This window comes from Sporothrix schenckii, assembly GCF_000961545.1.
Source record: "Sporothrix schenckii 1099-18 chromosome Unknown Cont42, whole genome shotgun sequence".
Taxonomy (NCBI): Eukaryota; Fungi; Ascomycota; class Sordariomycetes; order Ophiostomatales; family Ophiostomataceae; genus Sporothrix; species Sporothrix schenckii.
In genome coordinates, this window is record NW_015971143.1 from 2,081,487 (window position 1) to 2,097,947 (window position 16,461).

Genomic DNA, 16,461 nt, shown 5'->3' on the forward strand with positions numbered 1-16,461 from the left:
TGACCATATTGTCCTATTGTCCCTTTGCATGTTTGTTGACTTGACCCCTCTTCACGTTCCTGTTGTCACCGAGATTAATGAGTCCACGGTCGCGATTCTCGAGAACCGACCCGTGCTGCAGTTTTTCTTACGTACAAACACAGTCCGTTCGTGGAGCGATGCATGGCCGATGCATGACAGACCCGGCAACATCAATAGTCCCTCATCTGGACCCGGGGATACACATGATGGTCATTACCGCCGAAAACCAAAAATAGAGGCAATGTCCAGTGCAATCAACACTCGTGCCAACGATCAATACAAACAGGGTCAAGACGCGTGTGCGTCCCACTATCGGCCGCACTGCTGTTTCGGACAAACGTCCACGATGGAACATGCACAGTTTTGGCCCGGTAGTCACAAGAGCGCGCGTCGTCGTCGACGGCTGTAGAGGGTGGACGGTGGAGACGATGAAGAAGTCGTCCATAAAAGACGGCATGTCCTCCTCTGTGTTGTCCACGAGATTTCGACTTCTTTCTCTCCCACCAGCAACAAACCATTCTACACATCGCTCGTCGGTCAAGAAAACGCCACCTTTACACATCGACCTTACAACTCTCCAAACATGAAGTTCCTTTACGCCGCCGTCCTCGCCGTGGCCGCTCTCGGTCAAGGCATCCTCGCTGTCCCTGTCGCCCCGGAGGAGGGCCTACACGCCCCTATCCGGCCGCCATTTGGTGGTCCTGGCGGCCCCGGCGGTCCTGGTGGCCCCCACGGTGGACCGGGTGGGCCGGGTGGCCCTGGTGGCCCTCACGGCGGGCCAGGCTTTGGTGGCCACGGGCCCCCGAAGCGCGACGTGGAGGTAGGCCCTGGCGGTCATGGTGGCCCTGGTGGCCCGCACGGCGGACCGGGCGGCCCCGGATTCCGTGGTCCCGGCGGTCCTGGTGGCCCCGGTGGTCCTCATGGCGGCCCAGGTTTTGGCGGCCATGGACCTCATTAGTGCGACGTGGAGGCAGGTCCTGCGGCGCCGGGAGATTGTGGCAGCCGTGATCCGTGATGGTCAGTCACCACCATGCCGGTGGCCGCTAACGCACAACGACAACAGCCACGATGGATTGGGGGTGGGGATACCGATTAGCAGTACTCCTGTTGTCGCCAAACAAAGATGTGGACGTCTTTTGTATTCACTTCGTTACGTCAAAAACTGTTTCAGACAATTCTTTCATTCACTCTGGTTCGTCGTTTTTCTCGTGACCTTGCGAGCCCCTCGCCCGCCTACGGTGACTCTGGCGGTGTTCCCGGATACTGTGTCACGCCCGCGGGGATGGGCACGACGGCGTACTCGGTGTAGATGTGCACGGCGCGGGTGTAGTCGAGCCCGGTGATGAGGCCGCCCTTGATCGTGACCGTGGTGCCATCGTAGACGGCCTCGTCGTCGAGGTCGACCGGCTCGGCCGGCTCGGCCGGGGTGTCGTCCGGACGTGTTGTTATTGTGACTTTGTCATTGTCCTCGGCCTCGACCTCAGCCTCGGCCTCAACCTGGTCGCCGCCTCCGCCGCAACCGCCACCGTCTTTGTCCTCCGCCCCCCGCCGCCTCTTCAAATACCGATGCATCACCCGCGCACCGCACCGCGTGCAGAAGAAGCACGCCATGTCCCGCCCCGTGCGCGACCGCTGGCCCGGCCGGATGTACACGCTCAGCGTGCGCCGCAGCGCGGGGTCCAGCGGAAACACGCCGGCCGCCGGGTACACGGCGGACGTGCCGTAGGCGGCGCTGCTCTGGCGGCGGCACTCGCGGCAGTGGCAGTGGAAGACGGCCAGCGGCTGGGGCAGGGGCGCGCGGAAGCGGACGGCGCTGCACTGGCAGCACACCTCCTGGGGCTGCAGGCGCGAGGGCTCCAAGGACCGGGACAAGGCGATGCCGCGATGGGAGATCATGATTGCGTCCATGGTCATGCGGCCGCGGCCGTTGTCAGCAGCGGTGGATGCGGCGGTGTCCATGGCCTAGGCGAGCCGCGTCGTGGCACGGAGACCAGCGTATACGGGGGTACACGTCCGTGTGGTGTCGGCACGGATGATGGGTCGAGGTAGGAGTGGAGACGAGATCTGGCTGGGCCTGTGCCTGGAACTCGGCTTGAACCTGGGCATGCAGCGGAGTATCGGGTTGTCGCACAATGACGGAGCAGTAGATACTATGTGCTTACAAAGTAATACTTTGTAATGATAAGCGGCGTCAGAGTTACAGCGCAATCGCAGTGGGCAGTGGGCGCGGAGGGAACAAACAGGCTGAATGTCGGAGGCATGCAATTTGGTACTCCACAGGGCGTGTGGCGTCGCGAGGGACTGGGGCTGGTGCGTGTGAGTATTGAAGGGCATTTCGATGGAGACAAAATGCAATGGAGATGGCGCAAGAGCGTGGCGACAGACTGCCAGCGGACGACGCGGCTGACGGGCCGGCGGGCAGAATCGAAATGGGGAACTCAGGGCACGAGAAGGGGCGGTTGGGTGGGGGGAACTGTGTAGTGCGCGCTGTGACACTGTGCACTGTGCACTGTGCTGGTGCGACTGAATCTGGTCTTTGCCTCTGGACGGAGAAAACGAGGGCGGCCGGATCTGGGAACCGGAGGAAGCAGGCGGCGGCTCCTCGTTGTCGCCTAATCTACGGAACTGGCATGGCATGCACGATGCAGAGTCGCATGACTTTGATGAGATGAGCTGTCGGTGTCGCGAGATGTGTTTTGTGGTCTGTCATTTCAGGACACCGTTTTTGTTCTGGTTGTTACATCGTACGAATTGCAGTGAGATTGTTTAGTGCCTTTTCTGGCGTCGTTGCGCCCAACTCACTGACAGACTGGCCAACATCCACTAACACGCTCAATTAGTGCATTAACGTGGCCAATCTATGCAGCGGATGGACAGGGGTGCCGGCTCTGGGCAGCCGCCGACCGTCCCGCCTTGCCGATCTAGAGCGCTGAGCAATGGGGAGCAACGGGGGAGCGAAGAGCGAGCTGGCAAAACTTCGGAAGCAGAGAAATTAGGTGGAATGGAGGAGCAACGAGCACCGAAATGGCAAAACGAAAAGACGAGGAGCAAGGGGAAGGGAGAGGGAGAGGAAAGAAGGAAAGTGAAAAGTGAAAAGCCGACAGGGAAAGACAAAAGAATGAGACTGCCGTGATGAAAGGAGCAAAAAGGCAGCAAGCGAGAGTCAAGTAGAGGACGGCAGTGGACACCGCGGCAGCCAACTGTGACGTCTGTACACTGTAAGATGCGATACGTAAATAATACAATGTACAACATACTGACGTGTATTTCGTAATTCGTACTCCCAGTGTGTGATCGCCTGGCGCGAAAAGGACCTCAATCAAGAAGAAACGTGGAGCAGCGGGCGGCTCGACTTGGAAATGGGGACCAGGAGAAAGAACGGGAGCGAAGCGGCAAGAAATAAGAAAAAGGTTGGCAGCAGCAGCAATGGGTGGGCAGGAAAGGCATCCCGCGAGCCGCGGTCCTGCAGGAGACGAGGCGATAAAGAGGGCGGAGAGAGAAAAAAAGGGAGAGGACAGAACAACACGCAGAAAGCACTGCAAGGCTCGACGGCCAGACGGCAGGGCGGCCAGGGCGGCTCCAGACAACTGGACTGGTCCACAGGACAAACGACATAACGGAACGACAGCCACATGGAGGGTGAGACGACTCTGCAGTGGGGATATTGCGCAACGTGGAGCTTTTCTCCTAGTGGCGCCCTTGGACAGAGAGTCCAGATAGTCCAGATAGCCCAAATGGGCCAAATGGGCCCAAATGGGCCGGCCGGGCCATCGTTCCGCGCATGTTCTGGATCTGGAACGAGCCCGAGCCGCGTGGGTGAGGCGTGTTTTCTGGGGAGGACAGGAGGAAATAAGACGAGAAGGGGCGACAGAATAGGGAGAAATTATAAGTAGAGTTTGGGCCCAGCGCAGGGATCTGTGATCTGCAAAGAGCAGTCTACAAGTAAACGAAGACAGAAACGAAAGAGACGAAAAAAACGAAAGACGAAAGACGAACGAGGAGAGACGACGTTTATGATTTGATTCAGGATCTTGGATTCACGCCTTGGAGGAGGGAAGGAGGACACAACTTGGCACGACTGAGGACGAGAACGACAAGACAAGAAGACGGCGAGACGAGAAACAACAGCAAGACGGCAGGGCTACAAGAAACAAGACAACATACGAATGACGAGATAGAAGAAGACGACAACGGCATCGACGGGATCGAACACGACACAATACCTGCAAAAAAGGACACGCGACCGGCGACGCCTCTGGATCAGAGTGGAGGACAACGAGACGAGAGAAGCGAGAAACGAGAAGCGAAAAACAGCGGCAACAAACAAACAGCAGCAACACAAATAACAATCCAGGCGGGCGACAGACAAGAGACAGGAGACAGGAGACACGGGAGCGAGAAGCGACAGCGACAGCGACAGTGACAGCGACAGCGAACAAGGCATCTGCAAAACGAATCAGCAGCACCTTGGGTCTCCGCTGACGGGCCGGCGTTGACAGGTACATCTTCAGGGCTTCCCCGCACTCGACACGCCCTAACCCGCACCAGCCAAGGACCCTGGACGCCCGCCCACGCTCTGTTTGCGCCCCTCCCCTCCTATATTACGGCCTGAGCGCCCGCGCCCAACGCATCTCGCGATGGCTTCTCTCTCCGCCGCCATCCTGGCACGGCCGCCACCACAAACCGCCGCCGACCCGTCGCCTCTGGCTGTAGCTGCGGCTGTCCACCAGCACCAACAGCAACAGCAGCAGCAACAGCAACAGCAACATCAGCGAGACCAAAACCAATCCTCCCCTTCGCCCTCCATCACACCGCCCAACCAGTCGAGCGGCCACAGACCACATCCCCACCATCTGATCAACAGCGAGAGTCTGCGCGACCACCTGTTCTTGCCAAGCAGCTCCGGCGGCGCAGGAGGCTCCAGTGGCTCCAGTGGCGCACCAGCGGCAGCGGCAGCGGCGGCGTCGACACCACGCAGCCGTCTCAGCAGTCCGCTGCGCGAGCTCGAAAGCGAGCTGTCCAGCCACGGTCACGGTCACGGTCACCACAGCTCCGTCGACGACGCGCAGGAGCCGCATCTTGAGCCCTCGTCGCCGACCAGCCGCAGCAACGGCGCGTCTGCTGCGGCCGACGAAAAGAACCGCCGGCGCCTCAACAAGCTGCGCTACCGCTCCAAGTCGTCGGTCGAGCAGGCCCCCTTCCCGTCCCCGTTTCCCTTTCCCTTTCCGCCCATCGCCAGCCTGGCCGGCTTTGGCTTCCCTCCCTCGTCGTCCTCCGCCGCCGCGCCCAACGCCATGGACCCGCCCGTGCTCTCCTTTTACGGCGCCGAGCCGGTGCCGCTGCCGTCCCGCTTCGCCCACATCAAGCGCCGCCTCGCCGAGGGCCACCACGACGCCATCAAGGCCTCGTGGGCCCGTCTCCTGGACGCGCTGGCCGCCGACGTCCGCCGCATCGCCGACCAGGGCCCCGCCCTCATCCCCTCCATTGACTTTGCCGCCATCGACGACCCGGCCGCCGTGCAGCCCTTCCAGGACGCCCTCAAGACGTGCGGCGTCGGCGTCGTCCGCGGCGTCGTGCCCGCCCGCGACACCGCCGCCTGGGTCGACGAGACCCGCCAGTACCTGCAGCCCGCCGACACCGACGGGTCCACCTACGACATCAAGCCGCCGCCGCCGCAGGACCCGACCTGCTTTGACTTTTTCTGGACGCCCGCGCAGGTGCGCGCGCGCGCCCATCCCAATGTGTTGCGGGCCATGAAGTTTGCCATGGGCTTCTGGGCGGCGGCCCCGTCGCCGTCACCGTCGCCGACCCCGGACAAGGACAAGGCCGCCGCAGACAAGAGCGCCCGCGGGCCGTCGGGCGACCCGCGCGTCGCCACGCGCTTCCCCATCAGCTACGCCGACCGCATCCGCATCCACGTGGACGTCGAGCAGGTGAACCTGGTGCACAAGCCGGAGAAGGAGAAGGACAAGGAGAACAAAGCAAAGGCGGAGGCGACGGCCGATGGAGACAAGGGGGAGGAAGCAACAGACGAGGACGAGACCACCGACAAGGCGGCAGCGCCGCACGCGGTGCCGGCCAAGGCCCCCGTGACACCCCCCACCGTCATGGCCCAGGTCGACGGCGGCTCCCTCGAGCGCTGGGAGCCCGACGGCTACGGCCGCGGCGGCACGTACGATTCCGTCTTCCGCGGCCGCTGGGAAGACTACGACCCCTGGGACCCCGTCGGCCGCGTCCAGGCCACACCGGACCTGTACAACGGCGCCGGCGCCTGCAGCATTTTCCGCATGTTCCAGGGCCTGCTGGCCCTGACCGACGTCACGCCCGGCATGGTGCGCCTGCTGCCGTCGCCCAAGCTGGCCACGGCGTATTTTCTGCTGCGGCCCTTTTTCAAGCCCAAGACGGCGGCCCCCAAGGGCGCTGACAAGGACGACGCCGCCTGGGCCGCCTTCTTGGACGCCGCCAACTGGGACATGGAGGAGGAGGCGTCGACCATCATCCATGGCGCCGTCCCCGGCCACGCCCAGCGCGTCACCGAGCTGTGGCACCCGCACCTGCAGCTGCGCCAGAGCCTGCTGACGCCGCCCAGCCTGCAGGCCGGCGACTACATTGTGTGGCACTGCGACACGCCCTACACGATTACGAGCGAGGGTGGGGGCCCGCTCGGCGAGAGCGGGTCCGGGTCGGACGTTGGCGCCCCCCCCGGCGCCTCCCTGGCCACCGCCCCCATGCTCGTCTACGTCCCCGCCTGCCCCCTGACCCAGACCAACGCCCTCTACCTCGCCCGCCAGCGCAAGGCCTTTTTGCGCGGCCACCCCGGCCCCGACTTTGACGCCACCGGCTCCGGCCTCGGCAGCGAGGCCGACCATGCCGCCCGCCTCGGCGAGACGGCCATTGAAGCCGTCGGCGGCCGCGAGGGCCTGCGGGCGATGGGCCTGTTGCCGTGGGACGTGGAAAAGCCGGCGGCGGCGGCGGAGGGGTCCAACGTGGACACGGACGTCGTCGCGTCGACCGAGGCGGCCGAGGCAGCCGACCAAATGGACGTCGAGCCCCCGGCGGCCACGTCCGCGCCGTCCACCGACGAATCCCTCTCCCAGGCCGAGCTGGAACTGGTCCGCCTCGCCAACATCATCCTCTTCCCCGATCAGTACGAGTTCTACATGCCGACGCGGCACAACTCGCCCGATCGGGAGTAGACAGAGGGATGCCCCCCGGTGTTGTGGGGCTTGTACATACACGCTTGCATTTTTTTTTCTCGTTTTGCCGTTTCATGTACTCAACTTCGTAATGCTAGTTTCTTGTTTGCTTCATTTGTTGCACAGTAGATTCCCATGAAGAAATTTATTTGCCCTGACTGGAATAAGGAACGTGTGATTTATAGTAATGCTTTCTAAATTTAAAGGAAAGAAATAAAAACAAGAAAAATAAAAGACATGAAAGAAAAAAATCAAGAAAATGAGAAAATGACATATTGCCTAGAGGCAGTGACGTACATGAAGAAAATGAAATAATTTACCGAAACCAAACCAACCTTCAGCTACCAATTTGACCGTATTGTGTAAAGACAGGTCAAACAGCGAGCATCATCAAGGGTCTGCATGTCTGTTGGGCTGCTATATCTTGTCGGCTCGGAGCTACCTGTTGTCACCGAGATGCACCTACTAGCGGACGCTATGGGCACCGGGCACCTGTATGGCACAACCTGCCCTAAAACAGTGGGACAAAAGGCTCTCCATCCATTCAAGGCCACGGGAGGGACGTCTTGACTGCCGAAAATGGCTCAACCAAATGACGAACACCGCACGAACGAGGGACGGGAATCGTACGAAGCGGTTGACCAGCATCCGAGAAAGTCTGGACCACTGTTCCGTTGCTCGTTGATTGCGCCGCCATACGGCGCAGTACTGCAACGTCTTTAAACAGCCATCCCCGCTCCCTACATCTGCTCGTCCTCGACACGACAATGGCTCTTTAGCCTTTCAATCGTCACTTACAACTCTGCAAAATGAGTGCATCGACCGCAGGCCGCGTGCCGGACGGACTCCTCAGCGGCGAGATGAGTGTTGAGGAGGGTGTCGAAGGGGACGTCGAGCAGGGCGCCGAGCAGCATGCCGAGCGGCATGCCGAGCAGCCTCCCCATCAATCTGCCGCCCCCGAAGCTATGGAGGAAGCCCCCGAGGACCCCCCCGAGGACCCCCCCGTGCCCCCTCCACCCTTTCCGACTGTTCTGGCCACGCGGCTGTACATCTCCCACTTTTTGTCCACGTGGAACTCGCGCGTCTTTGAGTTTGCCGCCGTCCTGTTTCTGGCCGCCGTCTTCCCGGACACGTTGCTGCCCATGTCGGTGTATGCCGTCGTGCGCGGCGTGGCGGCCATGGTGTTTGCCGAGGCCGTGGGTGCGTGCATTGACCGCGTGGACCGGCTGGTCGCCGTGCGCGCGTCGATCCTGGGGCAGCGCCTGGCGGTGGCCGTCAGCTGTGGTGTATTCTGGGCGATGCTGGCCAAGGCCACCGCCTCCACCGCCACGCGCGGTGGCGTGAACGATGCGGCACCACCAGCCGCCAATTTGACGACCGCGAGCTCCACCACGGCCAACGCCCTCCTGCTCCCCGGCAGCCTGCTGGATGCCTTCTTCTCGGCCTTGACCGGCACGTCGGCCACCTCCTCCGTGTCGTCCACGGCGGGCACAGCCCCAACACCGACTGCCACCCCTTCCACGCCCGTCGCATCCGGCCTCTTCGCTGTGGCCGTCATCGCCGCGTGCGTCGAGAAGCTCGGGTCCATCTTAAACTTGGTGGCCGTCGAGCGCGACTGGGTCGTCGTCCTGACCGAGGGCAACGCGCCTGCGCGCCGCCGCGTGAGCGCCCGCATGCGCCGCATCGACTTGTTCTGCAAGCTCGTGGGGCCCCTCACCATATCGCTGGTGGCGGCCGCGTCGACGCGCGCTGCGCTGTGGGCCACGCTGGGCATGAGCACGGCTTCCCTTGTGGCGGAGTACTTTTGCATCGCGGTGGTGTACCGGCGCGTGCCCGCGCTGCGGCGGCGGCCGGCCGCGTGGGACGACTCGGCTGTGGCGCCCAGGACCACGACGACGACTTTCTGGCACGCCACCAAAGCGGTCGCCCGCCGTCTGCTGCCGTTTGCGTCGCTGCCCTTGTACGTGCGCCACCCGGCCTTTCTGCCCTCCTTCGCGCTCGCCCTCCTGTACCTGACCGTGCTCTCCTTCTCGGGCCAGATGGTCACGTTCTTGCTCGCCACCGGCTACACCCCGCTGTCCGTCGGCCTGGCCCGCACGGCCAGCACCGTCTGTGAGCTGTCGGCCACCTGGATCGCGCCCCGCCTCATGGGCCGCCTCGGCGTCGTCCGCGGTGGCATCTGGTCGCTGTCGTGGCAGGCCCTGTGGCTGACGGCCGGCACCGCCGTCTTCTGGGGCCTGCCCTCCGCTGCCAGCCCCGACGGTCGCGTGGGCGGCACCGCCGGCGGCACCGCCTTGGCCGTCGGCGTCGCCCTCAGCCGCATCGGCCTCTGGGGCTACGACCTCTGCGCGCAGAACCTCGTCCAGGACGAGGTCGCCGACGCCCACCGCGGCGCCTTCTCGACCGCCGAGGCCGCCTTCCAGAACCTCTTTGAGGTCCTCGCCTACGCCACCACCATCCTCTGGGCCCGCCCCGACCAGTTCCGCTGGCCCGTCGTCGTCAGCGCCGCCGCCGTCTACACGGCCGCCGCGCTCTACACGGCCTTTGTGCGCCGCCGCCGCGGCCACCTGTTCCACTCGCCGCTGCCGCCAGCGCAGCGCTGGCTGGACAAGGCGTTTTCGGGGCGGCGGGGGGTGGACGTGTAGCCTGCGTGGTTGCATTGACGAATCACGATTGTATTGGTTGCACGACGAGATGACTGATTGCGTTTTACTACACCGGCCTTGCTTCGTTTGTTTATATGCTGCCATGTCTCGTATGCCTGCTGCTTGTTACGACAGTCTCCTGTGGTTTGCGCTCGTCGTTTGCCCGGACGTTTGTATTCTCCGTTTGTTTATATAGTAGACCTCCTTTCCTTGATTGTGTGACGCTCTTCTGCACAAGACGCTGCTGTGTTTTCGTACAATCAATCTGGCCCGGCACCAACTCCGTGTAATGTCTGTTGGTTCTCGCCTGAGTCTCCCTGCTGTCCTTGCAGTTGCCGCACGTGGTCTCCACACGGGAAGCAATCCCGGCCCTGTACGACGACACTGCGACTGCCAGACTGCGTCTTTCTGTGGCCAGGGATCGTCGCGTGCACTTTGCCAGGGCGGCTGCCAATAAGACGCACTCTGCTTGGCGCCTGCCCCGCAGCAAACAAAGAATCCTCGGGCTGCTCCTGCTCCAACTAGGCAAACGCCCTTTGGTTCTTGCCTTGGTAGCCTCCTCTGCACACGAAGCGGAAACGGACCAGGTACAAAAGGCCGGGCTTCGCTCACACTCTGTGTACAAACATAACTGTAGTCGTATAGGCCAGGCTGCCAGTCTACTTGCCTGCCCACCTTTTACAACTACTTACACCGATTTCGTCGCGGGTTGGCCCACCATTCGTACCTTCCCGTTTCGGCACTTGTCACACCACAGCATCGTTATCCATTCATCATCGTTTTCAGCCCGCCCTTTGCTCTTGCCTCTTCTTGCCCTTTCCTCTCCACCTTACAACACGGCGTCTCTCCACACATTTAAAATCGTCACCGCAAATCGTCGGATCATCATCATCAAACCTTTCTGCTGTTCCGTGCTCCACCCAATCGAAGCGAATTCTTAACTCGACTCGTCCCATCGACCTCTCCCCACACGGTCTAGCTCGACAACATACTGAGTACGTCACACCACCATTTTAGCACCCGCCCAGCCCGCTCACCGTTTTTTGCCTTCCGCCGTCTTGGCCGTCATCGTTGTGAACAGAGGTCACGCTTCCCTTTCATTCATCGCCTTTACTTTGCCTCTTAACACTCTACCGAACCCTCCGCGTTCCTTCCGTGCCTTCTCCACGTAAGTAATGTCCATATAAGCGGCTCGAACGCTCACGCTGGCCCCAGCTCGACGGTGTCGTAGGGCGTACGTCTCACTCTTTCATTGGATTGCAGCCGTTGTTCCAGATCCACTCCACAACAGCATTCGGCCTTGTTGTCCGTTCTCTGTTTCTTTCATATACAAGTCGACACAGCTTCACCTTCATGCTCTTACTCTATTTATGGCCTCCAATACACCTCCAAGAATATCTAACCCGAGGCTATACAGTATACGCACTGTCTTCGCACAGTATTGACGTCGACTCCTCGCTCCAGGCCTTGACAGCCGCAACGTGGCCCGTGCGTCTTGGAGCTGTCGCAGTATTTTGTACAATTTACAGAGCCCTGTTCTGGACGTTCCTTTTTCTGTTTGTAGCCTCTCGTGGCTCTGTGTCGCTCGTCCCAATTCAATCTGCATCGCTCCTGCCCGCTCCATTTTTTCGCACCTGCCGCTAGCCACCCTCGCCACGCTTTCGACGCGCGCAGACGAGGCATCGCGATCAATGAGCTAGGAAGCTGCGACTGGCTTTCACCAACCAACGCGCACCTTCCTCACCCTTGACTTTCCTCGCCGGCCGTACCTTCTTCCTCCGTCTCGACACGTTCCTGGCTGGCACCTTCCGTCTCTGGTACCGTCTGGGGCTACACAAAACAAACAAAAAGACACAAAATCACACAAAATCACAATAGACAATTTGGCTGCCGATTCTCTTATTCCTCTTTTTGACGAGGCGCAAACAAGACACCGTCTTGCAGCTATTTGCAATTGTCGGTGGTTCGTACACTTCAGCTTTCCTGTCAGCAGCCAATCGCCGCCCGGCCGCCCACACAACCCACAGCCAATCCTTGCCGCCATCGTGCGCTTAACCCCATTGACGGTTAAAGTGTCCCAAACCGGTCAACTCGGTCCACCGGTCGCGTCGTGACGTCTGCATCGCTCCTTCCTTTCCCTACCTCTCGCCTCGACGTTCGACCTCTTCTGTCTGCTCTTGCCAGCAGGTGCGATGGGCCGTCATCTGTCCTCGCAGCACCCACCACGCCGCCAACGCCGTCTTCTTCGCGATCCTTCTTTTTCTCTCTCCTCCTTTCAGCTCTCGCTGTCACCGCCTCCGACTCGCCTCCTGCGCCATCCTGTCCACGCGTGCGCGCGTACCACGGCAGCCGGTCCAGCACTGCTCTCGCTGTCCTTCTCCCTCGTGAGGTCCGTACCATTCTCATCACCAATGCGCCCACGCTATCCTACCGCCTTCCCCCTCCGTGGCTCCTGCCTACCTCTTCTGCCTACATCGTCTGGTTGCCGAGCCGTTTCCAGCTCTTCCGCAAGAACAACGACATCCGGCCGGCGACTGGCAAGACAAAGGCTTTTCCTCTTCGTCCTCTTTTTGTTTGCCACCCTGCAAGCCCCATTCTCATCGTCATCCTCATTGTCATCGTCATCACCATCTCCTGGCGTCTCTTTTGCTTGCCTTGCACCATTTTTTTTGGCTATGATTTATGGCCCATTCTTAGTTGCCGACATTGTGCATTCCCCCATCCATTGTCCAAACTATTTTACTAATATGGCTTATGACCACACAGCAGCGGCAGAGTTCTCTTTTGCGACTGTGACTGCGACTGCGACTGCGCCCGTGCCTACATCCACAACGAACAATCCATTCGCCACCGATCCCCGTGAGCCATCGCCAACTTATACGCTTCCGTCGCGGCCGCTGCACACGCCACCACCACTCCCGCTTCAACTTCAACCACCATCCTCCTCTCGCCCGTGGCCGACCGCCGTCTCCTACCTCACATCGACTCTTGTTGCCGATCCGAAGTCTGCCCACTAGGAAGCTTCTGCTTCGCGACCCGGCCCGCGCTACTACCCCTGTGCGCCCATCCGCCTTGTCCCGACGCCGCTCAGCCGCTTCTCGCAGCACATCCGCACCAAGTATCCCCCGCCCCCGGGCACCACCGCCGCCATGGCTACCGGCAAAAAGGGCGAGAAGACGCTGCACTTTGGCGCGCGTCTCAAGTACCCCATCAAAATCACAAAGCTCTACAAGACCCCCGGCGACACCATCCAGCGCCAGGAACCCGTCCTGCAGTACTCGTACGAGTACACCATGGAGCTCCCGCAGGACCGCGAAACCCTCGAGCTCCAGCAAAAAACACTCACAAGCATCACCGACTGGAACGCGCCCGAGGACGGCACGCTTCTCGCCTGGAACGTGCGCGTCGGCGAGGTGGTCGCGCGCGACCGCGCCTGTGTCACCGTCGAGGAGGCGTGCACCCACGAGATCCAGTTCCAGGGCCTCTGCGCCCTCTGCGGCAAGGATATGAACGAGGTCAACTGGGCCAGCGAGCAGCGCGACACCGACCGCGCCCCCATCAACATGACCCACGACCAGACAAACCTCACCGTCAGCCACACCGCCGCCACGCGCGCGGAAAAGGAGCTGCAAGAGCGCCTGCTGCAACAGCGCAAGCTGAGCCTCGTCGTCGACCTGGACCAGACCATCATCCATGCCTGCATCGACCCCACCATTGGCGAGTGGCAGCAGGACGCGTCCAATCCAAACTACGAAGCCCTGCGCGACGTGCAGCGCTTCCAGCTCGAGGAGGGCCAGCACGGCGGCGTCGCGCGCGGCTGCTTCTACTACATCAAGATGCGCCCCGGCCTGGCCGACTTTTTGGCCGCCATAGCCAACCTGTACGAGCTGCACGTCTACACCATGGGCACGCGCACCTACGCGACCAACATTGCCAAGATTGTCGACCCCGAGCAGCGCCTGTTTGGCAACCGCGTCATCAGCCGCGACGAGAACGGCAACATTGTCGCCAAGTCGCTGCAGCGCCTTTTCCCGGTCAGCACAAACATGGCCGTGATTATGGACGACCGTGCCGACGTGTGGCCGCACAACCGCCACAACCTGATCAAGGTGAGCCCGTACGACTTCTTCAAGGGCACGGGCGATATCAATTCCAGTTTCTTGCCGAAGCGGGACGACCTGCCGGCGGCATCGTCGTCTTCATCTGCGGCCGCCACCGCGGCCGTGCCCGCCGCCGCCGCCGCAGCAGCAGCAACCACCCCGACATCCACCTCCGCGTCCACCTCCACGTCCACCTCCACCACATCCACCACATCCGACGCTGCCACGGTCAAAAAGGACGACAACGAAGTGACCGCCTCCCCCGCGTCCACCGCCGCCTCTACAGCCGTCTCTAGCGCCGACGCAGCCTCCCCTGCGGCTACACCGGCCACATCTGTGTCCAACGGCGGCACACCGCCGCCCAACGGCGCAACGCCCGTCCGTGGCGACGAGAACACGATCGATGTAGTCCTGCTTCAAAAACAGACGGAAGAGCAGGAGCGGGCGATTGAAAAACAGATCAAGGATCGGCCCCTGCTGCATATGCAGGAACAGCTCGACAAGGAAGACTCCGCCAAAGCGTCGACGGCGTCCTCGGAGGGTGGCGAGTCCGATGCCCAGGCGACACAACGGCACTGCGTCCTCTTCGACGACGACACGGAGCTCGACTATCTCAAAGAGCACCTGACCAAGCTGCACCACGAGTTCTACGAAAAGTACGACGAGGAGCGCGGCGCCTCGACGTCGCTGATTGTGGACGCCGTCCCCGACGTGGGCGAGATCCTCGACCGGCTCAAGGGCCAAGTGCTGGAGGGCTCGACCATTGTGCTGTCGGGCCTGGTGCCGCTCGGCATGGACGTGGAGCGGTCCGAGATTGGCATGCAGGCCGCCAGCTTTGGCGCCAAGCTGCAACGCCAAATCTCCCGCAAAGTCACGCACCTGGTGATTAGCAGCGACCGGCCGCGGACCCAAAAGGTGCGCCAGGCCGCGCGGTTCCCGAGCATCAAGATTGTCAACCAGAACTGGCTGATTGACTGCTTCAGCCAATGGGACCTCGTCGACGAGACACCGTACCTCGTCGACATTCACCCAGCCGACCGCAACCAGCGCGGCGCCGTGTCTGGTACCGCCAACGGCGGTTCGCAGCTCGGTGGTACAGACACCGAGACGATTTCGGATGCCGATCTCGATGGCGATGCCAACGACAGCGAAAATGACAATGAAAACAACGAAAACAACGAGAACGGCACGCCGGGTCTGCGCATCCGTGTTCCCGGTCGCCGCCGCCGCCGCGGCGAGGGCGACGAAGACGAAGACGACGATAGCCACGGGGACGTCGACGAGTTTGACGAATTCCACAACAGCGACGGGATGAGCCCGATTGCTGAACTCGGCACGTTCGACTGGGGCTCGGCGGACGACGAGCTGGAAATGTTTCTGGCCGAAGGCGACGACGAAGACGACGAAGACGGTGACGGCGACGGCGACGGCGACGAGCGGGACGAATCCGACTACGGTGAGGACCATGACCACGACAGCGACAACGATGTCGATATGGACCGCAACGGCGACGCAGACGCTAACGGCAGCCTGCTGTCGACGTCGTCGAAACGGAAACACGGCAGCGGCAGCGGTAGCGGTGGCAGCGGCGGTGGCAACGACACCGACACCGACGGCGAACGAGCGTCTCTCCGGGGACGCACGCTCCTGGCCAAACGCCAGAAGCTGGCCTCCCGCAGCCGCAGCGCCTCCCAACGACGCGCCGCCGCCGCCGCCGCCGCCGCCCTGGCTGCCTCGACCGGTACAGGGAGTGGCAATGCCAGCGGCGGCGAGTCGACGCACCCTCTCCGGCAGCAGACCAACTCGTCGTCCGTTCCGTCGTCTGTCCCGTCGTCTGTCCCGTCGACTGTCCCGTCCAAGCCACCGACGTTGGCCCCCGCCCCGTCGGCCAGCGTAGACATTGACGAGGACGAGCTCGAGGCGATGCTGATGGCTGAGCTGGACGAAGAAGAGGCAGCCGCAGCCGGCGTCAGTGGCGGCGGCAGTGGCAGTGGTGGCGGCTAGATGCAGATGCCGCCGCTGGCCACGAAAGCGGGCGCCGGCGGCGACGGCGTCGACGACCTTGATGGCGCTGGTGGCGCGGAAACACCTGGCAATGGGCCCGAACCCATGGACGAGCGCGAGGACGTCGGCAGCGGCGGCACCGTGCCGGACCCCGCTGCCGCCTCTGCGCCGGACAAGGAGGACATGAAGGGCATGGAGGGCGTGGAGGGTCTCGTGCCCGACGTCAGCCAGGCGCTCGGGTCGTTTTTGATGTAGCTTGTGCTATGGGTGAAGAGGAGAAGCCTTTCTCGGCTGCCTTCTTCATTTCTTTTTGGTTTCTTTTGTCATCTGCATGGGACGGGCGAGGATAGGGCGGGTGTGTATACAAAGGCGGCCGTTCATGGCGTTGTATCTTTTATCCTTTTTCATCCTTCTGTTACGTTTTTTGCCATTCATGTTTTCATCTTCTGTTCTCTTTATCTTGCATTGGGCTCGTTTCATTTCCCGGTATGACTG

General features: G+C 61.7%; 5 protein-coding genes across 5 annotated transcripts; 2 read left to right on the forward strand and 3 right to left on the reverse strand.

The window, feature by feature from the left end:
• Window positions 1–698: 698 nt before the first annotated feature.
• SPSK_10411 (uncharacterized protein) lies at window positions 699–1,053 on the reverse strand (the record flags this gene model as incomplete). Its single annotated transcript, XM_016736834.1, has 2 exons — window positions 699–998; window positions 1,048–1,053. 2 exons carry the CDS (start codon window positions 1,051–1,053, stop codon window positions 699–701), a joined length of 306 nt encoding a protein of 101 aa, XP_016590196.1.
• Window positions 1,054–1,254: 201 nt separating this feature from the next.
• SPSK_10410 (glutathione-dependent formaldehyde-activating gfa) lies at window positions 1,255–1,980 on the reverse strand (the record flags this gene model as incomplete). Its single annotated transcript, XM_016736833.1, has 1 exon — window positions 1,255–1,980. One exon carries the CDS (start codon window positions 1,978–1,980, stop codon window positions 1,255–1,257), a length of 726 nt encoding a protein of 241 aa, XP_016590197.1.
• A 2,678-nt stretch (window positions 1,981–4,658) lies between these two features.
• SPSK_01470 (uncharacterized protein) lies at window positions 4,659–7,217 on the forward strand (the record flags this gene model as incomplete). The annotated part of the gene is made up of 1 exon (XM_016728382.1): window positions 4,659–7,217. The coding sequence occupies one exon, from the start codon at window positions 4,659–4,661 to the stop codon at window positions 7,215–7,217; it is 2,559 nt and encodes an 852-aa protein (XP_016590198.1).
• Window positions 7,218–8,026: 809 nt separating this feature from the next.
• Window positions 8,027–9,862, forward strand: SPSK_01594 (solute carrier family 40 (iron-regulated transporter), member 1; the record flags this gene model as incomplete). Its single annotated transcript, XM_016728503.1, has 1 exon — window positions 8,027–9,862. The coding sequence occupies one exon, from the start codon at window positions 8,027–8,029 to the stop codon at window positions 9,860–9,862; it is 1,836 nt and encodes a 611-aa protein (XP_016590199.1).
• Window positions 9,863–11,929: 2,067 nt separating this feature from the next.
• SPSK_01373 (uncharacterized protein) lies at window positions 11,930–16,397 on the reverse strand (the record flags this gene model as incomplete). The annotated part of the gene is made up of 7 exons (XM_016728288.1): window positions 11,930–12,181; window positions 12,204–12,284; window positions 12,336–12,535; window positions 12,687–13,962; window positions 14,001–14,373; window positions 14,420–16,227; window positions 16,386–16,397. The coding sequence occupies 7 exons, from the start codon at window positions 16,395–16,397 to the stop codon at window positions 11,930–11,932; spliced, it is 4,002 nt and encodes a 1,333-aa protein (XP_016590200.1).
• Between the last annotated feature and the right edge of the window lie 64 nt (window positions 16,398–16,461).